Genomic DNA, 20,150 nt, shown 5'->3' with positions numbered 1-20,150 from the left:
TGTAAGTTAAAATGTCTATAATTGTAATAAAAAACAAATTACGTGGCTACGATAAGTAATAGTAGTAACATAAATCTTGATTTCTTGTATTTATGTTTAATCGTTTTTATAATAGCTTAGAGAAGATGCATGTAGCAATTAAGGGTGGCCAAATATGTTGAAAAATACGTTACAAGGAGAATTGGACGTTAAACGTTTGTTTAAGTTTGATGAAGCATCAACATTGCACCCCCTTCCCGTTGTAGCGTATTTTTTAACATGGCTGGTCGCCCTAAAATGCTACGTCATTTATGCATCTTCCCTTACCGGCAAGGAATGATGGACAGTGCTAGCAATTCATAACAAACAGCATGCATATATTTAAATACTACAGATGCTGTGTGTCTAAAGGTTGAAACAATCTTTGACTCTAGACCCAGTTAGGTCACGCTTAAATATATCTCTGTATTACGTGGGTTGCTCAGATCAAGCATAAAAGCGAACCATATAATCAAGACAAATCACTGTATAATTCTGTGATAATGTATCAACATTTGCGTTCATATGTGTGACAGCAACAGTGAACGAGAAAAGGCAAACGTTAATGAGCTTAATGCATTCTATTTTATCTTCGTTTCTCTTGCAGATGCCTCGGACTAAAGTCGCCTTTCATTCAGTTCCGGTCAGAGTTGGAGGTGCTTTCGAATAACAGCATATCATTGAACCTAACAGAAATACGACACAAACTGAAAAATGTACAAAATTTGGACCACTTCATACGTCCAGTAGATAATGGACGAAAGGATGATGGCAAAAGGCAGCTTCTTACAGGGCTATCATCAACGACTGGTGTGGTCAATACGCTTCCTAGCAACATGACGATTACATTTCTGACCACAACACCACCATCGTTCGTGAATCATTTTGAAATTACAACAGAGAATGGCTTTTCAAACGACGTGGACGAGGAAAGGAAAACCTTCAGCGAACACATGGTATCTGATGATAGCAGTAAAAAGGAAAGAAAATACATCATACCGTTAGCTCTAAAGACTTCTTCGAATGAAAAGGAAAAAACGTCGTCCATATTTCATGGATCGTCGACCAATATTGACGATCTGAAGCGTCATATTTTGATGCTACAAAATCTGACTCAATCCGATAAGAACTTTCAGAGCAAGTTTGTGGTTTTCCCTTCATTGCAAAAGAATGGATCCGAATCATCAACCATCACAGCAGTATCATCTACAAGTGTCCCTACTCCAACCACAACTAATCGAACTCCATTCCATCAAATGCCAGTACTACAAATTAGAGAAGATCAAAGTGCGGTCAAAGTGTTTCCTGAAAGGTTCACACGGCTGCGTCCAACGATAAATATGCCCAGGCAAATCCTACCCAATTCCAAAGACATATTGTCCGATAATAAAGATGACATGTTCAAAATGGAAAAAATTACAATAGTCCCACAGGTTTTCTTACAAAATGACCAAACTCCGGATTCCACGACAGATGAAGAGAATAATAACAATAATTACGGCCACAATAATGACAGAAAGAAAGAGATCAAAGGAAACGACGAAGAGAGTATCAAGAATAAAAAACAGTCGCCGCCCGTCCATCATGAAAGCAGAGAAGGGACAGGAGACGAGATAAGCAATAAATCTCCACTGTCGGCCACAATACCACCGGCTCGAAAACTCGGACGCAGTAACAAAACCACATTGGCGGCATTGGCGTCTAGCACGGTTCAAACAGCCGCCAAAGATGCTGAATTTGATAATGCTCCTACACGTGGCTCCAACGATGCACGAGGAAACGGCAAGAAGCGAAATCGGAAAAATAAAAAGCCATCTGAACAACCAATTAACTCCAATCCGGTTCCAGATATTCATGGTGTAACGAACCAAAGCTCAGGCAGCACAAACAAGACCAAAGCCGGCAGAAAAGGTGCTAAACGGCTTCAAAGACTCCAGCAGAAAGCATTTATGTTGCAACAATTAACATCCAGCTCATCGACCGTTGCCTCCACGTCGACTGTGCCTCCTGCGTCAACTTCTACCAGCTTCAATCGTAAACTTTCGCGTTTTCGCCGGGCTGAACGGCCAACAAACAAAGCCTTGCGATCCCAGTTCGAGCATACTTTTGCCAAAGATAGTACATTAGTTCCGATATACGGATCAATTAACGGATCCAGCGTAAGTGCCATGAGCGGAATAGGTAATAGTATAAGTGTTAGAAATACCACAGTTTTTGCAATTGATGGTAGTAACAATGGAGGCAATCACAGTGAGAAAGATATAATCAACCTAAACCCAGACCTATGTTACAAAATCAGTGGTTTAAGTGGAGGACAGCAGAAGCTATGTGCTCAGCATACCAGTGTCATGCCAGCCATTAGCCGCGGTGCCAGGGCCGCTATACAGGTACGGTTAAAAAAATGCTGCACTATCAATCTATGCATTTACTAATTACAACATTATCATACATTATCACAGGAATGCAAGCACCAGTTCAAGCACCGAAGATGGAATTGCAGTACTACAGAGGACGACACCGTTTTTGGACCAGTTTCAAATATAGGTTTGTAATCTGGCACCACTATCAATAGACTGTGACAGGGTCTACCCTATCAGGTTTCCTTTACTTCGTACCGCTTTTGTGGTGCCGTAGCTGCACATTTCCTCCCAGCATACATATAGCTGCCATTAGGGTCAACCGGTGTCTTACCTATTGACGGTTTGTCTTTAACGCTACTCAAATCACCGTTTATTCATCTCAAGGTAGGTATGCCTTCAGATGATTCTCAGTGTTATATTTTTGTTTCTCCTTGTGCTCAAAGAAAGTGTCCTTGAACGGTGGCATAATGTGGAAGCTTTATGGTGTATTAAAAAGGAAGGCAATGAATAGTGAAACATAGCTTCCTTCATTGCTTTGAGTATTTTTAAAGTATAATACGGAACCTAAATCAACAACCTTGTTTCTACATTTTGATCTTTAGTCCGTTATTACAGTTTGATGTACTAGTAAAGTAGCCTTGGACAATTTTTGTTCATATGGTTTTATCATGATGTGAATCTCAAACGCTTAAAATTGACGAGAATATACAGCAGTGCTATGAGTAATTTCACAGATTTTTATTCTAATTTATTGGAAAAAATAGAAGATACTGATCCCACTGGTTTCCGTAGACTTTTTCGTAAATTTTCTCAGATACACCTGCCGATCGTGTGCTTTGCTTTTTAATATCTTCTAAATTGATTTAAATCTAATCAATCAACATTAAGTTGGCTTAAAATCGATTAACCGTAGACAGTGTTTTTCAATCAGATTCCTCTTCTATTAAAGAATTACATTATTTTCTGCTATTTTGGTTCCTAACGATGAGTGTTTCGTAACGAGCAACTGAAATTTGATTAATGTTATATTTCCTTACTCTTAAATATGGGTTTCTCACGGCAAAAAAAAGTAATTTGACAAAACACGACTTTGTGAAATTTTATGGATTCTTCGTGTTTCGTAAAGCATGAAATTTTCATCAAAGATTGAATTTAAGCATACACCCGAGCAGGAAATGCAAGATTTTATAACATTTTTTCATAAAAAGCATGCATATCGTATTACCGTATGAACAGATTCTATTATAGTCTTCCTCAGATTTTCTTTTAACTTATTTATGAGATTTTTAACAATTAGGCTAGTTTATCTCAATATCTCAACCGTCGTTTTTTAAATATGTTTTAAATGAAAGTTTAAGAGGTTCGACAAATTTAAATGTTTTTATGTTTATGTTAGGTAAATTTTTGATAATTGTTTGTTTCCCCAAATGCACTGCGACTAGAATATCATCGCGTTGAAGATTTTATACTGCAATATTAATTCTGGAAGAACAATCCTAGTATTATGCAGCCCATTGTAAGAGCTGTCATTACATAAGCTGTATGAAACACTGCAGAGGATATAAGAAATCTACACACTAATCGAGTCAGTACGGTTTTACCGAGTTTTTGAATTGCGGAACTGTTCGGTAAAAGTTTAAAAATCTGTGGAAAATTTATTAATGAGAAAATTTGTTCTGAACTTGTACATACTTAGTTCTGTAAACCCCATTTAATGATAGAAAATAAAATTGGTCGATTTCATTGATTCCTTACGGATAACGGTCATTTGAATTTTTACCGACATTTTCAGTAATTCAAAAACCCAGTAAAAAAATACTGACTCCTGTAAAAAAATCATAGTGTGTACCCTTACATTAGATGTTCATGCCTTTTGTTTTGTATGTAGGAGCCATAAGCAGTTTCATAGCGGCGCCGGTGGTGTAGTGGTAAGCGTGATTGCCTCTCACCTCAGCAGGCCTGGGTTCAATCCCAGTCGGCGCCACCGGGATGTTCTAAGGCATAACATCTCTGATCACGCCTTCCTTCGGAAGGAAAGTAAAGCCGTTGGTCCCCGGTTCATGAGTTTGATGGGTCGATAGGTAGGGTCCAGGTGTGGGAGCTGCCTTCCTGGCGTCGGTAGCATTGGTGCTCAGCACGGAAAACAAGATCGACGGAAAACAAATCCAAGGAAAAAAAAATAAGCAGTTTCATTTACAAAGGTGGAGATGCTTAACGTCAAATATCTAACTTAAAGTGCACATTTTATAAGGACCAAAACAGAACCTAAATAATTAATCAGATCAAACCAAGTCTGCAAATAGTAGACGAAATACGCGTATCTGTCAAAAGATAAGCAATTATAACGGAATTAAAAGGAAATAAACCAACACACTCAAGGGATCATGAAGGGATTCCGTTAAGAGGTACGATAAATTTTAAAAGATTAATAAATAGCAATACAATTAATTAATCAAATCAAGACCGGTAAAGGGCAAAAAAGGAAACAAACTATTGAAATGTAGCAACGGAAAATAAAGGAATTGCACATATCTAATTAAAATGGAGCACTAAACAAATGAAGAAAGTCACTTAAAAAAAGGCTTACTTTCCACGGAAATATCCGAACCAGCAACAAATTATTGAAAATTAGCAACGAAAAGAATGGAATTGCTAATAAATAATTACAATTGAGCACTAAACAAGTAAAGGAAGTCACTCGAAAATAGACTTTCTTCCCATGGGAATGCTGTTTCTTAGCATCGATTGCTTCCTCTCCACTCCGCTTCTCGTCCATCTTCACCAGCTCTTCATCCAGCACCTAAACCGGTTCCTCGATGTCTTTATTGCCGTCGGTGCACCTCCAGTCACTACACCAGCCTATGTACTGGTATTGCTCTGTTCTTCCTTTGATTATTTTCGTCTTCATTTTGCTGCTTCCGATCCTTCCGCTTGAGGCAGGAATTCATCCGATTGAGGAAATGTAGCGAGTTTGGAATTTGTTTTTTACGTCAATATATACACCGTGTACACCAGTGCGCATGGTGAGACCCACGTCCGCATGGAATTTCTCCTAAACAACACGCTTCACATCACCATACTTTCCCAGCACAAACGATATATTGTAATACGGGACTTCTTGTAGCAGATCGTATACTCGCACGCATTGAACGATGCTCCCCACAGGGGATATGCGTACCTTAACTGCCTCTACATTAGCTTAATGGAAAACTAATTGCTCACGGTTATGCAACAAACAATGAAGGCATCGATTCTTCCGATTTGAACTTTATGAACATAGATTTCTCTATAGCAATCATCTGAGTGGGATCCGCATCGAACGCTTTCACTATATTTGTAATTTCACCCATGAAGGGTCTCGAAATGCCACTTGCGAAGCTAAATTTAATCGTCAGCTTTATTTCAACCGACTTCTCCAATTGTTTGTTTCCAACGAACAAATTTCAGGCAATGAGCAAGCACCGCAACAATAGTTGCTATCAAATAACAGACTATCGCGTTACCCGCACCAAAAAATACACTGAGCTGTCGACAGCTAAAAGCGCACTGAATTTTCAGGATAAATGATAAATAAAATATTCTATTCTAGCATTATTTCTCAGTATGATGGTGTGTTTGTGCATATTTTGGATTCTGTATTATGCACGGATGGTCTTAACTATACTTGATTGCTAATATTTTTATTGATTTACAGTTTGATTATTAATTCAATTGATCTTTTCAAAGTAGTCACAGTAATTTTCAAATTTCAATTGTACAAGTAGTAATATGTTAAGAATACAAATAATTGGTAATATGGAATTTTTTTTTTACAATACCGAATTATTACACCGAAAATCATTAAATCCTGAGAGCACTCATCCTTTTATTATCCATTAATCTAAAATTTATTTTCAATATCTAGCCAAATTTTAACCAATTGTGGCATATTTTCAAAACAAAATCCCAATTTTTGGGGTAAATACATAAATTTTTCAAACATGTATATCGACATTGTCTATATGGACAATATAATTATGAATAGCATCATAATCAGTAACCGTGTAAAAAAAGACCTGTGGGTACGGTGATGATAACCTGCTATTGCAATGACAATTACAATGCCAAAATATCAGATTCAAGCTGGTGAATGATTTTCAAGGTGGTGGAATCAAGATGCCCGGCCTTTTATAAAAAGATCAGTGAAATTTGAATATGATAATTCAACTATTGAAATTTCAATTTCAATGATAAAAAGTCGGTAGATATTCAAAATGGTGTATTCCCGATAGAGGATGATTTTCAAGATGGTGGATACAAAATGGTGGGTCTTTTATAAAATGGTCAATCTTTCTGAATGCAATATTGTTGTTATTTCAATGACAGTTTTAATTCCAAGATGGTACATTATTTACAAAATTGATGATGCAAGACGGAAGTAGATTTTCAAAATAGTGGATCAAAGACGTTGGATCGTTGATAAAACGTTCGATGTTTTTGAAAGGAATGTATCTTTGGACGGTCACTCCAGGATCACTTTTACGTTGTCGTGTAACTTCCCATGAACTCCCATCACCAATTGCTGCTCCAGTTTCTGAACACCGCTTTTTCTTCCATCACTCAATCATCGAATTATTCTTACGTGTTTTAACAACCATTATCAAACTGTTTATTTTGACTGTATCTTGAGCGGTGCCGGTGGTGTAGTGGTAAGCGTGATTACCTCTCACTCTAGCAGGCCTGGGTTCAGTCCCAGTCGGCGCCGCCGGGATGTTCTGAGGCACAGCATCTCTGATAGGTAGGGTCCAGGTGTGGGAGGTGCCTTCCTGGCGTCGGTAGCATTGGTGCTCAGCACGGAAAACAAGATCGGCGGAGAACAAATCAAGGAAGAAAAAAAAAGGTCTGAGCTTGACTTCGAAACCCTGCATTATTTTTATAATTATTTATCAATTGTTATAACGATTTTTTTTTTCAAAACACTTCCCTAAATGGAATTTTGTATTATTATATGCGATACTAAATGTTATTGTTGTCAATTATTAATAATATTCCCATAATATATCCCACACACCCACGATATAGATAGGTAACATAAAAAAAAAAAACAAACGAAAATCATCACGCGTGAGCTTAATCATGTGCTCAGTGCTGATGGTTTTTCTTGCAAATTCACTCATCCATGGGAAGTGAAGTTGGGGAGATTTTCGATTGTCTGCTTTGTGCGACTATTCCATATCACACTGTTCTTCCACGTGGTGACGATCCAAAGCACAAACCTATAAGCACATTTATGCACCTGTCCAGGTGTGGGAGAGCTGCCTTTCTGGCACGTCCGTAGCATTGGTGCTCAGCACGGAAAAAAAGATCGACGGAAAAAACAAACCAAAGGAAAAAAAAATTGAAAAAAATACAATAGAAATTATGAATTTTATAAGTATAGTTTCAATGGAGGAAATATTTCTTTCTGTAAGATGTAAGATGTGCAAGATTAGCAATAATCTCAGTATATAATCACTGAGATTATTTCTAATCTAATAGTTTGTGGTACTACACAATGCTTCTCAAAAATAATTACAGTGAATATTCTCTTTCGCTAAGAGATACACATACCGTTTTAACATACCCGCGCGTTTCAACTTGCCCCAGTGTACCTTATAGGGAAATGATCTACACGATAAAAAATACACTTTTATACTAAATACTTGTGCTATCAATGAGCAAAATTGGCGACCTCTACAATTTTTAAAATTAAATTTGAGCACTTGAAACTTATTGCAAAAAAAAAATATATGCAACATTTTAAAACTCTTAGCGATAGAATAATTTTTTTCGCTAGAGAATTGGTTTATTTAAAAAAAAAGAAGTGAGTCACTCCAAACTGATCCATTTTCACCTTAAGAATATCGTAGATAAAGAGTATGATTTCAACTAAACAAAGCCAGCGGCGCCGGTGGTGTAGTGGTAAGCGTGATTACCTCTCACCCCAGCAGGCCTGGGTTCAATCCCAGTCGGCGCCACCGGGATGTTCTGAGGCATAACATCTCTGATCATGCCTTCCTTCGGAAGGGAAGTAAAGCCGTTGGTCCCCGGCTCATGAGTTGATGGGTCGATAGGTAGGGTCCAGGTGTGGGAGCTGCCTCTCTGGCGTCGGTAGCATTGGTGCTCAGCACGGAAAACAAGATCGACGGAAAACAAATCAAAGGAAAAAAAAAAAAACTAAACAAAGCTGCTTATGGTCGCAGGCTGTAACCATAAGCAGCTTATTAGCAGGCTGATAATGAAGAATCCTTAAATCTAACAGTCATGTTATTTGTCAAATTACTTCTAAGCCATACAAAAATCATGCGTTTGAGTCAATAAAGAAAACAATTTTTTTTCTGTAGCTCACTTTATTCATGTTTATATTATTTAATGACCTTCCAAACACATTGTGCTTTTCAACTTCTAAAAGCTTTTTAGAGCTAAATTAATCGAAATATAAATCCAATTCTTATATAGCTGTAATTTGTTGTTTGGCATCGTACAAAATATATGTAAAAAATTTAAAATTTCACTAAATTCTCGTCTATAACTGTTTTATTTCATAGCGTAACAAGAAGGTTCCTTTGCTTTCATATGCAATGAACCATCAAATGAACGATTTTCAATGCATGGTAAATTTCCACAGACATGCCGTTATCATTTTCTTGTGTTCTCGCTGAGCTCGCAATTCTTTGTAAACTTCGGTATACATTCTAACCCCTCTGTACACGTAATGCCGACAGAGGGTTGTTCACGAAATGTACTCACCCGCTTTGCATTCAGCCAAAGCGACTATATCTTTCTATCTAACCGTATCTTGCATAAATGAAAAGAACCATGAATAACACTGCCTCTGATCAAAAACAGTCAATCCTAGCTGGGCCTTGAACAGTGGAAAGTATGACTAAGGATAAATGCAGTTTAATACTTCACAGTTATTGTTATACGTATAAGCATGATATAAGAGAGATCTATCATAACTTAAACCGATTATAAATTAATCCTTAAGAACAGATTCAAACGCAAATAACCAAAAAAATATTATCTTTTCAATTAAAATCCGATTGGTCGACTGGGAAAAATTGAAATCGAAACACATAAAATGATCAGACAGAAGTAGAGCCGATACTTATTCCGCATAGTCATCATTGGGAACTCCATAAATTATTAATGGTTGTTTGTAGAAAGAAGTGCACTTGATTACTTCCTACGGGTTGATATTGGAGCGATTTTGTGGAAAAATTAATTCGATTCTAGATATTAAGTCATTCACTCATAATGTTACGAGTTAACTTTACGAATTTTGTAGCGATTTTTGAACTAAATATGTCTTGGGTGAACTTCTGGTGATTAAAAAAACCACTATTATGATTATAGGTGGTCCTATAATTAATTAATATTTTTGTTTTGAAAACGTGTAGCTATGTAAATTTTAAGCTAACTTTTTTAAGTAACATTTTTTTTCTATCTCTTTTTGTTCTCATTTAAGAGATTTTTAGGTGTTTAAAAAAAAGCCAAATAAAGGGGAATAAAGAATAGATGTTAAGTATTTATTGTATCTGAAATGGTCTACGTTTGATTGACGACGAATAAATAAAAATAATTAAATAAATAAATAAATACATAAAACTAAAACTATTAATTAAGGGCTTTCTAGGACCGATGGACGAATAAGTAGTGTTGGGACAGCAACGGATTTTCAGACTGGTGCAGCACAATACGAGTTAGCTTTGAAGCTTTAATTTATTTAATTTCAGTTGGTGTTTGTTCAATGTTTGTGTTTGTGTGTTTACTTACATCCTTGTTAGTTTGTTTATTCTCTTAGCAAGAATTTGAATCTAGAACATTTAACTCTAGATTTTAAGAGAAACTTGTTCTGCGTCCTGATTGTTCGTTGTTCTAACTTTTAATGGGCTTGTGCTTGTGTGTTTTTGTGCTTGGGAACCATTAAATTCATGACAACAACTTATCGTCGTTCAGAACAACCCCCGACCCGTATCGCATGAAGTATACTTCTGCTGAACCACCAACCTCCAGAACCGCCAGATTCTCTCCGGATCGATCCAGTACTCTTGTGCTGGCTGTCTTGATTTCTGCGTGCTGTACCTGGCTGTCACGCACCGGGAACCATTCATTTTGGATAAAAATATGTTTTATGAAATTATGGAATAATAAGATATTTTAGTAATAGGGTAGAGCGCTACTTCGTCGTAATCGTCCATTCCCGTTCTATCGCGCAGAAAACATCAGTTTATTCAATCATTTAACCATGCACAAATCAGTAATATGTTTGCACCGATGCATTAGTTCACAAGCTACAACATAAAGCCTATTAGAGCGTATGGTGTGCATATTTACACTCATTTTTCTCAAAGCAAAAGAAGCGCACGTTTTTTCTACCTTCATCCGTAGGACGAAGAAAATCCAATGGCGTTTCAATGCGTTTGGACGGAATTGAAACTCGTAGGACGAATTTGAAATCAAGAAGCAGTGTTAGATTTTTAACAATATCTCAACAATGTGTGGTTCTTTATCAAATTCAACGGTAAAATATCATCATAATATCTTATGATTCCATAATTCCATACAATATTGTTTTAGTCAAAATGAATGGAAGGCACCCTGATTTTGTCCAACCATTTCGGACCCGTTCATCACACATCACACAGCAAAAAAAAAAATTTTGATATCACATCAAAACGGATGTACTTAAATCTTGTCAAAAATATGGTGTAATTTAACTTGCCAAAAAGGATAAAACTGTGTATGAACGGTGCTTTTACTGCATTTGTTTATTTTCGTGGCCATAAAAATTACATGAGATTTTCAACATGATTGAAGTGCATCCTCTTGGATGTAATATTAAAATTTATTTTTTGCTGTGCACCACTATAGGAACTCCAACTTGCACTGGGTTGCAGTCGACGAGCCACTTCGTGTGCTTGGTGATCGTTGGGAGATACTCCTTTATCCACCTGTACATTCCTTGATTCTAGTAAATTAAATATATTGGGTGGGGATTTTAATATCAATTGGCGGGATATCAATAATTTGAACAATTTGAAGCATTTATCAGATTTATTTAATTAAAAAAAAACGGTAGATGAGTAAACGCGAACTTCCAGGCACAGCAGAACTTTTATTGATCATATTTACTCCTATTTTGATTATATTTGTTCAGTTACGGATAGTGATTTGAAAATAATTGATCATGAGAACATAGTGATTAAAGTGTTATATAATATCAATAAAAACGAGGGCTTTGTTAAACTCAGCTGCTCGAACAGCTGTTTCAATTTGGATCTTTTGCATCTTAAACCGAAAAGGGAGAAATGGTACAAAAAGTTTTCTAGATCAAATAGTGACAATCGCGCGTAAAAAATATTATATGACCAGAGGATCATTAATCAATATCAAAATAACAGCAATGAGTTATAAAATGTTTAAATCTTTATTAAAACCTGTAATTGCATATCGCGGTTCATAACTTTTAATGGCAAATTAGAACAGTCAGAAAAAGTGATTGCATCTAAATTTAATGATTATTTTGTCAACAGTGTTTCATTGATTAATCAATCCAATAAATTGGTCGATGAACCTGATGAAATAAAACAGCCAGTTAATAGAAGTTGTATATTTTAAGGTTTTCATCCAATTACATTAGATGAACTTAGAGTTATTTGCTTTTCATTAAGAAAATCGGCAGGAGTAGACAATGCTAATGCTAAAGTTATTTTAGATTGTTTTCATGTCATTGGCCTCATCCTGCTGAAAAATTGACGCCTCCGCGATTTTCTGAGGCATAAAATCGCTGATCACGCCGGGAAGTCAAGCCGTTGATCCCCGGTCCATGAGTTGGTAGTTCACCAGGTAGGGTCCTGGTGTGGAAGCTGCCTCCCTGGCGTCGGTAGCATTGGTACTTAGTAAGGAAAATATGATCGACGGAAAACAAATCAAGGAAAACAAAAGATCTTGCTGGAACTTATTAATGAATCATTGCAGACTGGACATGTGCCACAAATTTGGAAGGAATCCTTAGTGGTTTTATTTCTAAAAAAGGCTGGAACGATTAAAGGTGAAAAGTTTCGTCCCATCAACATGTTGCACACATTAGAGAAAACTCTAGAACTTGTTTTGAATGTCCTTCTGTTGGAGTATTTAAATAGTAATAGTTTGTTGATACCAGAACAATCGGGATATCGGGAAGGACGCTCTTGTGAAACCGTATTGATTTTGATATAAGCAAAGTGGAAGATAAATTGGAGCGTAAAGATCCGATTGTTGCTGTTTTTTTATCTAAAACGATTTGCGACATTAATCTTTTAGCAGATGATACTATGTTATTAATTGCAGCCAAGGACTCAGATGGTGCCGTTTTACACTTGAATAAATATTTGCATTTTTTTAAGTAGATTGTTGAAGTATAAGCAGTTGAAATTGAATACAAGTAAAACTAAATTTATGGCAATTTCGCGGAATCGAATAAATGAGAACGTCGCTGTTATAATTGATGAAGAGACCATTGATCGCGTTCGGCAGATTAAATATGTTGGCGTGATAATTGATGACAAATTTAACCTTAACTCTCACATTGAAAATCAAGAAAATTGCAAAGAAATATGGAATTCTATGTCGATTGCATTGCTGCTCAAAATATATTGTATTTTAAAGGAATAGAGGTTTTCAATTCGATGCCTGGGCACATTGAACGCTTACAAATAGCGGTGCCGGTGGTTTAGTGTTAAGCGTGATTACCTCTCACCCCAGCAGGCCTGACCGGGATGTTCTCAGGCATAACATCTCTGAAGTAAAGCCATTGGTCCCCGGTTCATGAGTTGGTTGGTCGATAAGTAGGGTCCAGGTATGGGAGCTGCCTCCCTGGTGTTCGACGGAAAACAAATCAAGGGAAAAAAATACTCTTACAAAATTTACAGACATTGCATTTCACACATTAAAGCTGTATTTTGAACGGTTATCTAATATATATATATTTATATTTGTTTACTTTATTACAGAGATTTTTAGCCGTTGGCTAGTTCATCTCTAAGTAGGTTATCTAATAAATTTCTTTTTATGAATTGACAAATTATGTATCTTGACGAAGCTTGTAACGAATTATTTTGTATGGATAGCTGTCATAACAAATTTTTAATAATTATTATAGCATTGCAAAAACTATTTTGTTCTCCACGATGGCGGTGATGGATTTTTAATACTTTAATATTTAATAGCAGTAGTTAAAAAACGGTAATTTTGAGTAGTCTACAAAGGTGTGAACCTCGCGCGCGTATTATGGATATAGAGGACTGAATTTGACATTTGATAAATAACAAAAATAGAATAGGGGTGCAGTGTTAAAAATAATCTCTCAGAATTGTTTTCGCTCTGCCCAATAAAAATTAAATTTTATCTTTATGAATGTAGCAAAGTGCTACAATTTACTGATAGAACTTTTAAATTTTTTATTTTTTATTTTTTCTCGTATGCACGAAAAATATTACAAAGCTTAGCGCAGGAGTCTATTTTGCTGCAGAATGCGCAAAAATGTATCTGTCATAGTAGTAATCAATGCACTCCACTAAAACCTATATATGCACACAAAACTGATGAAATGTCTTCAACTGTGAGCTGCTCATAGCGTGTAAGAAATCACCCCGTTTGCCCCTCGCAGTATAGTGGTAATATGTTCACTTACATATGATTCGTCACATCACTGGAATAAAGGGTGATACGGTCAAAATTTGGTCAAGGGAAAACGCGTGTAAATCGGTGAAATCGTTTATTTAAAAAATCAAATTAAATTTCTTTTTCAAGTTCAATTAGTATAAAATTCAGGAAAAATATTCAGTTAGGCTTCCGCTTTTCCAAATCCGAATTGCCGGGCCTTACGCTTGACCCCTGCCATCAGATTTTGTACAGCCACCTTGTCCACCTTCTTCGCCGCAGAAAGCCAGTTTGCCTTGAACTGCTGCTCGCCCTTAGCAGTTTTTTTTTGGTCTTCTTTAGGTTCTGCTTGACAATAGCCCAGTATTTCTCAATTGGGCGGAGCTCTGGCGTGTTGGGAGGGTTCTTGTCCTTGGGAACCACCTGCACGTTGTTGGCGGCGTACCACTCCATGGCCTTTTTACCGTAATGGCAAGATGCCAAATCCGGCCAAAACAGTACGGAACAACCGTGTTTCTTCAGGAAAGGCAGCAGACGTTTATTCAAACACTCTTTCACGTAAATTTCTTGGTTGACAGTCCCGGAAGCTATGAAAATTCTGCTTTTCAAGCCACAGGTACAGATGGCTTGCCAAACCAGATATTTCTTTGCGAACGTTGACAGTTTCATGTGCTTGAAAACATCTGCTACCTTTCCCTGCTGCTTGTAGTCGGCTTTGACGTAGGTTTCGTCGTCCATTACCACGCAGTCAAACTTCGTCAGCATCGTCGTGTACAGCCTCCGGGATCGCGCTTTGGCCATCGTATTTTGTTTATCATCGCGATTTGGAGTCACTACCTTCTTGTAAGTCGATAGTCCGGCTCGTTTTTTGGCTCGATGCACGGTTGTAGACGATACACCCAGCTTATTTGCGGCATCTCGGAGAGAGAGGTTAGGGTTTCGCTTGAAACTACCGGCAACTCTCTTTGTCGTCTCAGCGGCTTCCGGTTTTCGATTTCCCCCTGATCCAGACTTCCTGGCTGTCGACAAACGTTCCCCAAACACTTTAATTACATTTGTAACGGTTGATTTGGCAACTTTTAGCGATTTTGCCAACTTTGCGTGCGAGTAGCTCGGATTTTCGCGATGCGCGAGCAAAATTTTGATACGCTGCTCTTCTTGCTTGGACGGCATTTTGACAACTGAAGAGTGAATTCCAAAATCAAAATAGGAGCAACATTCTACACACACACACCTTCAAAATGAGGGGTGTTCAGGTTTTTTAAATGCAAAATTGAAAGAAATACGTCAAGTTGATATTGACCAAATTTTGACCGTATCACCCTTTATGTTAGTTCATAGCGAGTTTCTCTTTTATTTTGTGCCGCTCGCTGTTTCCATTGCTTCTCAATTTCCTCTGTACATAGCGTCTATTCAAACCTGGCAGCAAACCTATGCGATGCCGATATTCCCTACTAAAAAAAACAGAATCTATCCACTTATGGTGATATTTTAATACTTTAATTTTCAACATTACTTAAATACTTCTACTGGAAGTGAAATCTGATAATTTTAGAATGAGGTCGATGTGAACCTGAATACTAAATATTCAATAATGTAATTTGATTAACAGTTCCCACTATTATGGAACACTCCGTCTTGCGAGTTAATCAAATGGAATTTTTTCCTTATTGTGGGGGACTGAATCAGAAAAGAAATTTTTAATTCTAGTTCCAGAGACCTCGAGAAAATATCAGTATATTTCTATGGAGACGGAATGACGTATGAAGGGTTTTGACTGGAATCCTATTTTCACTACTTTGCATGAAGATAAACACACACTCTCACACACCCACCCACACACCCACACCCACACACACACACACACCCACACCCACCCACACACCCACAAGCACACACACACACACACATTTTCGAGTTCGGAATTGAAATGATACACGGCGGTTTGAATGTCAGTGTTTTGAATCGAGGTGTATACCCTTCTTACATGTAAAAAGGGTAAAATCAAATTCATGAGCAACAAAAATGTTGATACTCTGTATATGTACGTCGAATATTAGCTGCTGATTCAATCACGTTACACAGCTGGAATCGTCTAGCCTGGGGAGGTAGACTATTTGCGCAGGGAAAACGGATTGAAATTCAGTTTAATTAGTTTATATGATTTACAGAAAGAGTGAACAGCAAGATATTTAGGAATGATTCTCAATTGGATCAGCGAGCTGAATCCATATATTCTCTGGCTTGCAGTGAAGAAATAATCAATTACTCAAATCGTCAACTGATGCAAATGCTTTACTTTGCACTGCACAGTGGGTCAAACCTACAAAAACATGAGTTTTTTATTTGAGGTATGTAAAGGTTATTTTAAAAGAATAGTTTCTTCAGAGAAGTTGGTTGAGTCACCATAGCTTTCTTTTGAAGTTCTAAATAGATATAATAATAATAATAATAATTCTTTTGAAGTTAATAAAACAATGATCTATCCACCTAGAAGGGCCTTTAAATATATATAAGTTTCTAAACAAGCTTAAAAGTGGTTTGTGTCGCGAACAAAATTGTAATAATGCAAATTCTAGCAACTTTTCTCAAGGTACCAACTTCGTATACTGAATATATGATGTAATAATTAAAATGGTTTTAATAAACCTCTTCAAAAATTTTTTTGTAAGAAATTTATTTACATTACTACTTATTCTACACAGAAAAAAAATCTGCTCTTTAACCGCTTAATACCTTCCTCGCTTAATTTTAAGCTAAAGTCGGCATAAACAACGAAATTGTTTACAAGCTTGTATGAAACAACATGCAATGTAAATTTACGCTAAATCTAGGTTAGGGTTTTTTTTTTATTAGGGAGGCTTTCAGTCTGGTGCTGGTTCGCCTCAAATTGACGCTAAATCAAGCGTTAACAACGTGTGCGCTATATATCACAGAAATTCATATGAATTTTTCAAACGGTGTAGAAAGTTGTGTATACCCCGAAAAAAATACGCAGTTTTTAGAAGATAATAAGGTGTTGATTTAGAACATCAAACACTATTGATCATTTTATCATAAAAATAGATAATTTTCCTTTATGTGGAATGAGTTTACCAATCTATTTGTAGTCTGTAGTATTATGATTATTCAATATTTTAGACGTTTTAAGATTACATTGGCTGTGCCTCTTAGTCAGAAGAATGTCATTAAATTGAATGGAGTTTCATTAAAATCTGTTAGGTTCCACGCTGTTTTTTTTTAACATTTTTTTAATATTTTAACTCTACTCATAAACTTTCAAGCTAGAGAACTACTTCGGTCTAAGCGCCCATTTTGGGCCTATCAAGCAGAAAACATCAAATAAATTCATGATTTTGACGTTAGCAGGAAGTCAATAAGAACAAGTGATATGAATGTTTGCACCCAATACCGAATCAATTTTTATCTTCATCCGATAGGCCGAAGTGAATTCATTGGCGTTTCAATGGCGTTTCAATGCGTGAAGCCGAGTTCAGAATCCGTAGACCAATTTTGCCGTCAAAAATCAGTGTTAGTCTTTTAACAATATCTCAACATCTTTACTCTTTATCAAATCTTACGATACGTTTCCTTACGTATTGTGAGATTTGATAAAGAGTAAACATGTAAATAAATTTGGTGCTAAACTACGCGAGATTTAGAAAGACTAAGCGTGGGTTGTGCTTAATTGACCGGAAATGGGGTAGTTAACCCTATTTTTAATACACTGAAATAAATTTAATATCAAGGTATAATTAAATGTGCACAGACAATGGGCACCATTTTGCCCGTTTCTCCCCAATTTATGATGAACTCAGTAGTTATTTGGCTTTATATGCGACTGCCGGTTATCCTCAGTCATAAAATTCAAAGGATGATATGGTAGGAAGCCAAAGACATCAATTAAAACCTGTTTAATACTGTTCAGACCTAATAGATAGTCCATTTTGCCCCATTCCCCCCAAAACCCGTTATTTAACGGTAATTTTTAACAGTTTTGTAATCTACCGTAGATTTCATACATAAAACGCATGAATTATTACGTGAAACAGTCCGAAGAATCGATTGAAGCATATATTGAATAGTGTGGAACCCCGAAAGTAGCTCAGTTTACCCCATTTTCCCGAAAACTCGTTAGGAATGGGTAATTAAGGACTGTTCAGTTTATAGAAACGGACAACAAAAATTGTTTATAGCTTTTCATTTTTCATATTCGTATTGTTTTTTTCAGAACATAAATAGATTTTGATGCAAACAAAATTATGCAATGCTTAAATTTATGATAATCAAACGCAAAACTTCGAAATCACAATCAAAGCAAAGTTTTTTTTTGTAATTGATTTACAAAACAATATTTTGTTCTACCATAATTTAATTTTCTTGCGTAAACACACTTTTCGTATTTTACACTTGTCAGATCTCTTAACTAGAACATAATGTTATAAAAAGTGCATTGACAAAGTTAATAGTCAGAACTAAATATATTTTAAGTGTTCCAAATGTGTATATTCAAATAAAGTTAAATGAAAACTGTCATTCTGTCAACAAGCTTAAACTAACAGTATTACGAAGAATCAGAATTTTTGCGACATTATTTTTAATTATCTTAAGTTGTAAACTTTGTGTGTGTGTGTGTGTGTGTGTGTGTGTGTGTGTGTGTGTGTGTGTGTGTGTGTGTGTGTGTGTGTGTGTGTGTGTGTGTGTGTGTGTGTGTGTGTGTGTGTGTGTGTGTTTGTGTGTGTGTGTGTGTGTGTGTGTTTTTTTTTTTTTTTTTTTTTTTTTTTTTTTGGCAAGGAGGAAACCTTCAAAAAGGCCATCGTGCCACCGCTTGACGACTGGGCGCACAGTCGCGGTGACACGGTGTGTGGGATTCTTACCGCACTAAAACCTCCTTAGACGCCTTGCCCTTTTCCCCCGGAATCACTTGTCGCATTACTTCGGAGGGGGCCGTGCATTACGCACCTCACTTTACCTCAGCTAATTGGCGCTTCCAGTTCGCTGATCGTCTCTCCAATTTGTGAGCCATTTATCTCCCAGCGTCACGTTCTACTCGGTTATCCCTGGTGGTGGATACAGCCTACTCTGACGAAGAGTTCTCCCGGCTTCGGCTTTCAGTTCGCACTTGTGTGAGCACATTACTACTTTCTAGTTGGTCTTCCCGCCATTTTCGCTGCAGCGCTGACATGATCTGCGTTACTGCTCTGCTGACGGCGTTAAAGGTGCCCTCCTCTCGACACATTTCTTCGACGACATTCTCCGTGCTAAGGGCGAGCATATCCTCTCGCACATCATCAAATCTAGGACATTCGAAAACCACGTGCTCTGGTGATTCTTCCACATTCCCACACTCCGGACAGAAGGGTGACGTTGTGTGTCCGAACCGATGCAGGTACTTCCTGAAGCAGCCATGACCAGACAGGAACTGCGTCAAGTGGAAGTTGGCTTCTCCATGCTTCCTGTTCACCCAGGTCGAAAGAGTCGGTATTAGCCTGTGTGTCCATCTACCGTTCTCTGCTGCATCCCACTCCTGCTGCCACTTAGCCATCGACTCCGTTCTCACCATTTTTCGTACTCCTCTGGTTTCTCTCGTCATATAGCACTCGTAGTCCTCCGCCACGGTGATGCCGATTGGGATCATACCGGCGATAACGCATACTGCCTCCATCGAAATGGTTCTGTACGCACTCACGACTCGCATGGCCATGAGCCGGAACGTACTGCTCAATTTCCTTTGGTTCTGCTTCGTTTTCAGCGCTTCAATCCAGGCTGGACCTCCGTACCTTAGTATTGATGAGGAAACACTAGCCAGAAGACGTCTCTTGCTGCTGCTTGGACCAGAATTGTTCGGCATGATTCTGGCTATTGCGTTGATGACCTTCGTCGCCTTCTCGCAAGCATATTCGATGTGGCTATTAAAGTTTAGCCGGTCGTCGATCATCACTCCCAGATACTTAAGCATGCGCTTCGAAGCAATGGTGTGCTCTCCAACGGTAATTTCTGCCCGCTGCACTGCTTTGCAGTTACTGACCAACATCACTTCTGTTTTGTGGTGGGCTATCTGCAGCTTCGCTCCTTGCATCCAGTTACCAATCGTATCTATCGCCTCAG

At 37.4% G+C, this 20,150-nt stretch overlaps 1 protein-coding gene across 1 annotated transcript; it reads left to right on the top strand.

Annotated features, from left to right (window-relative positions):
• Positions 1-719: 719 nt before the first annotated feature.
• Positions 720-2,562, top strand: LOC135716089 (protein Wnt-5-like; the record flags this gene model as incomplete). Its single annotated transcript, XM_065238907.1, has 2 exons — positions 720-2,405; positions 2,478-2,562. Coding segments are annotated over exons 1-2 (1,636 nt in total), but the record flags the coding sequence as incomplete, so codon positions are not given.
• Positions 2,563-20,150: the final 17,588 nt, after the last annotated feature.

This window comes from Ochlerotatus camptorhynchus, unplaced genomic scaffold, assembly GCF_037179485.1.
Source record: "Ochlerotatus camptorhynchus isolate MF236.1 unplaced genomic scaffold, CSIRO-AGI_Acam_v1.1 ptg001113l, whole genome shotgun sequence".
NCBI classification, from domain to species: Eukaryota; Metazoa; Arthropoda; class Insecta; order Diptera; family Culicidae; genus Ochlerotatus; species Ochlerotatus camptorhynchus.
The sequence above is the reverse complement of the archived record's forward strand: the minus strand, read 5'-3'. Positions and strand labels throughout refer to the sequence as shown.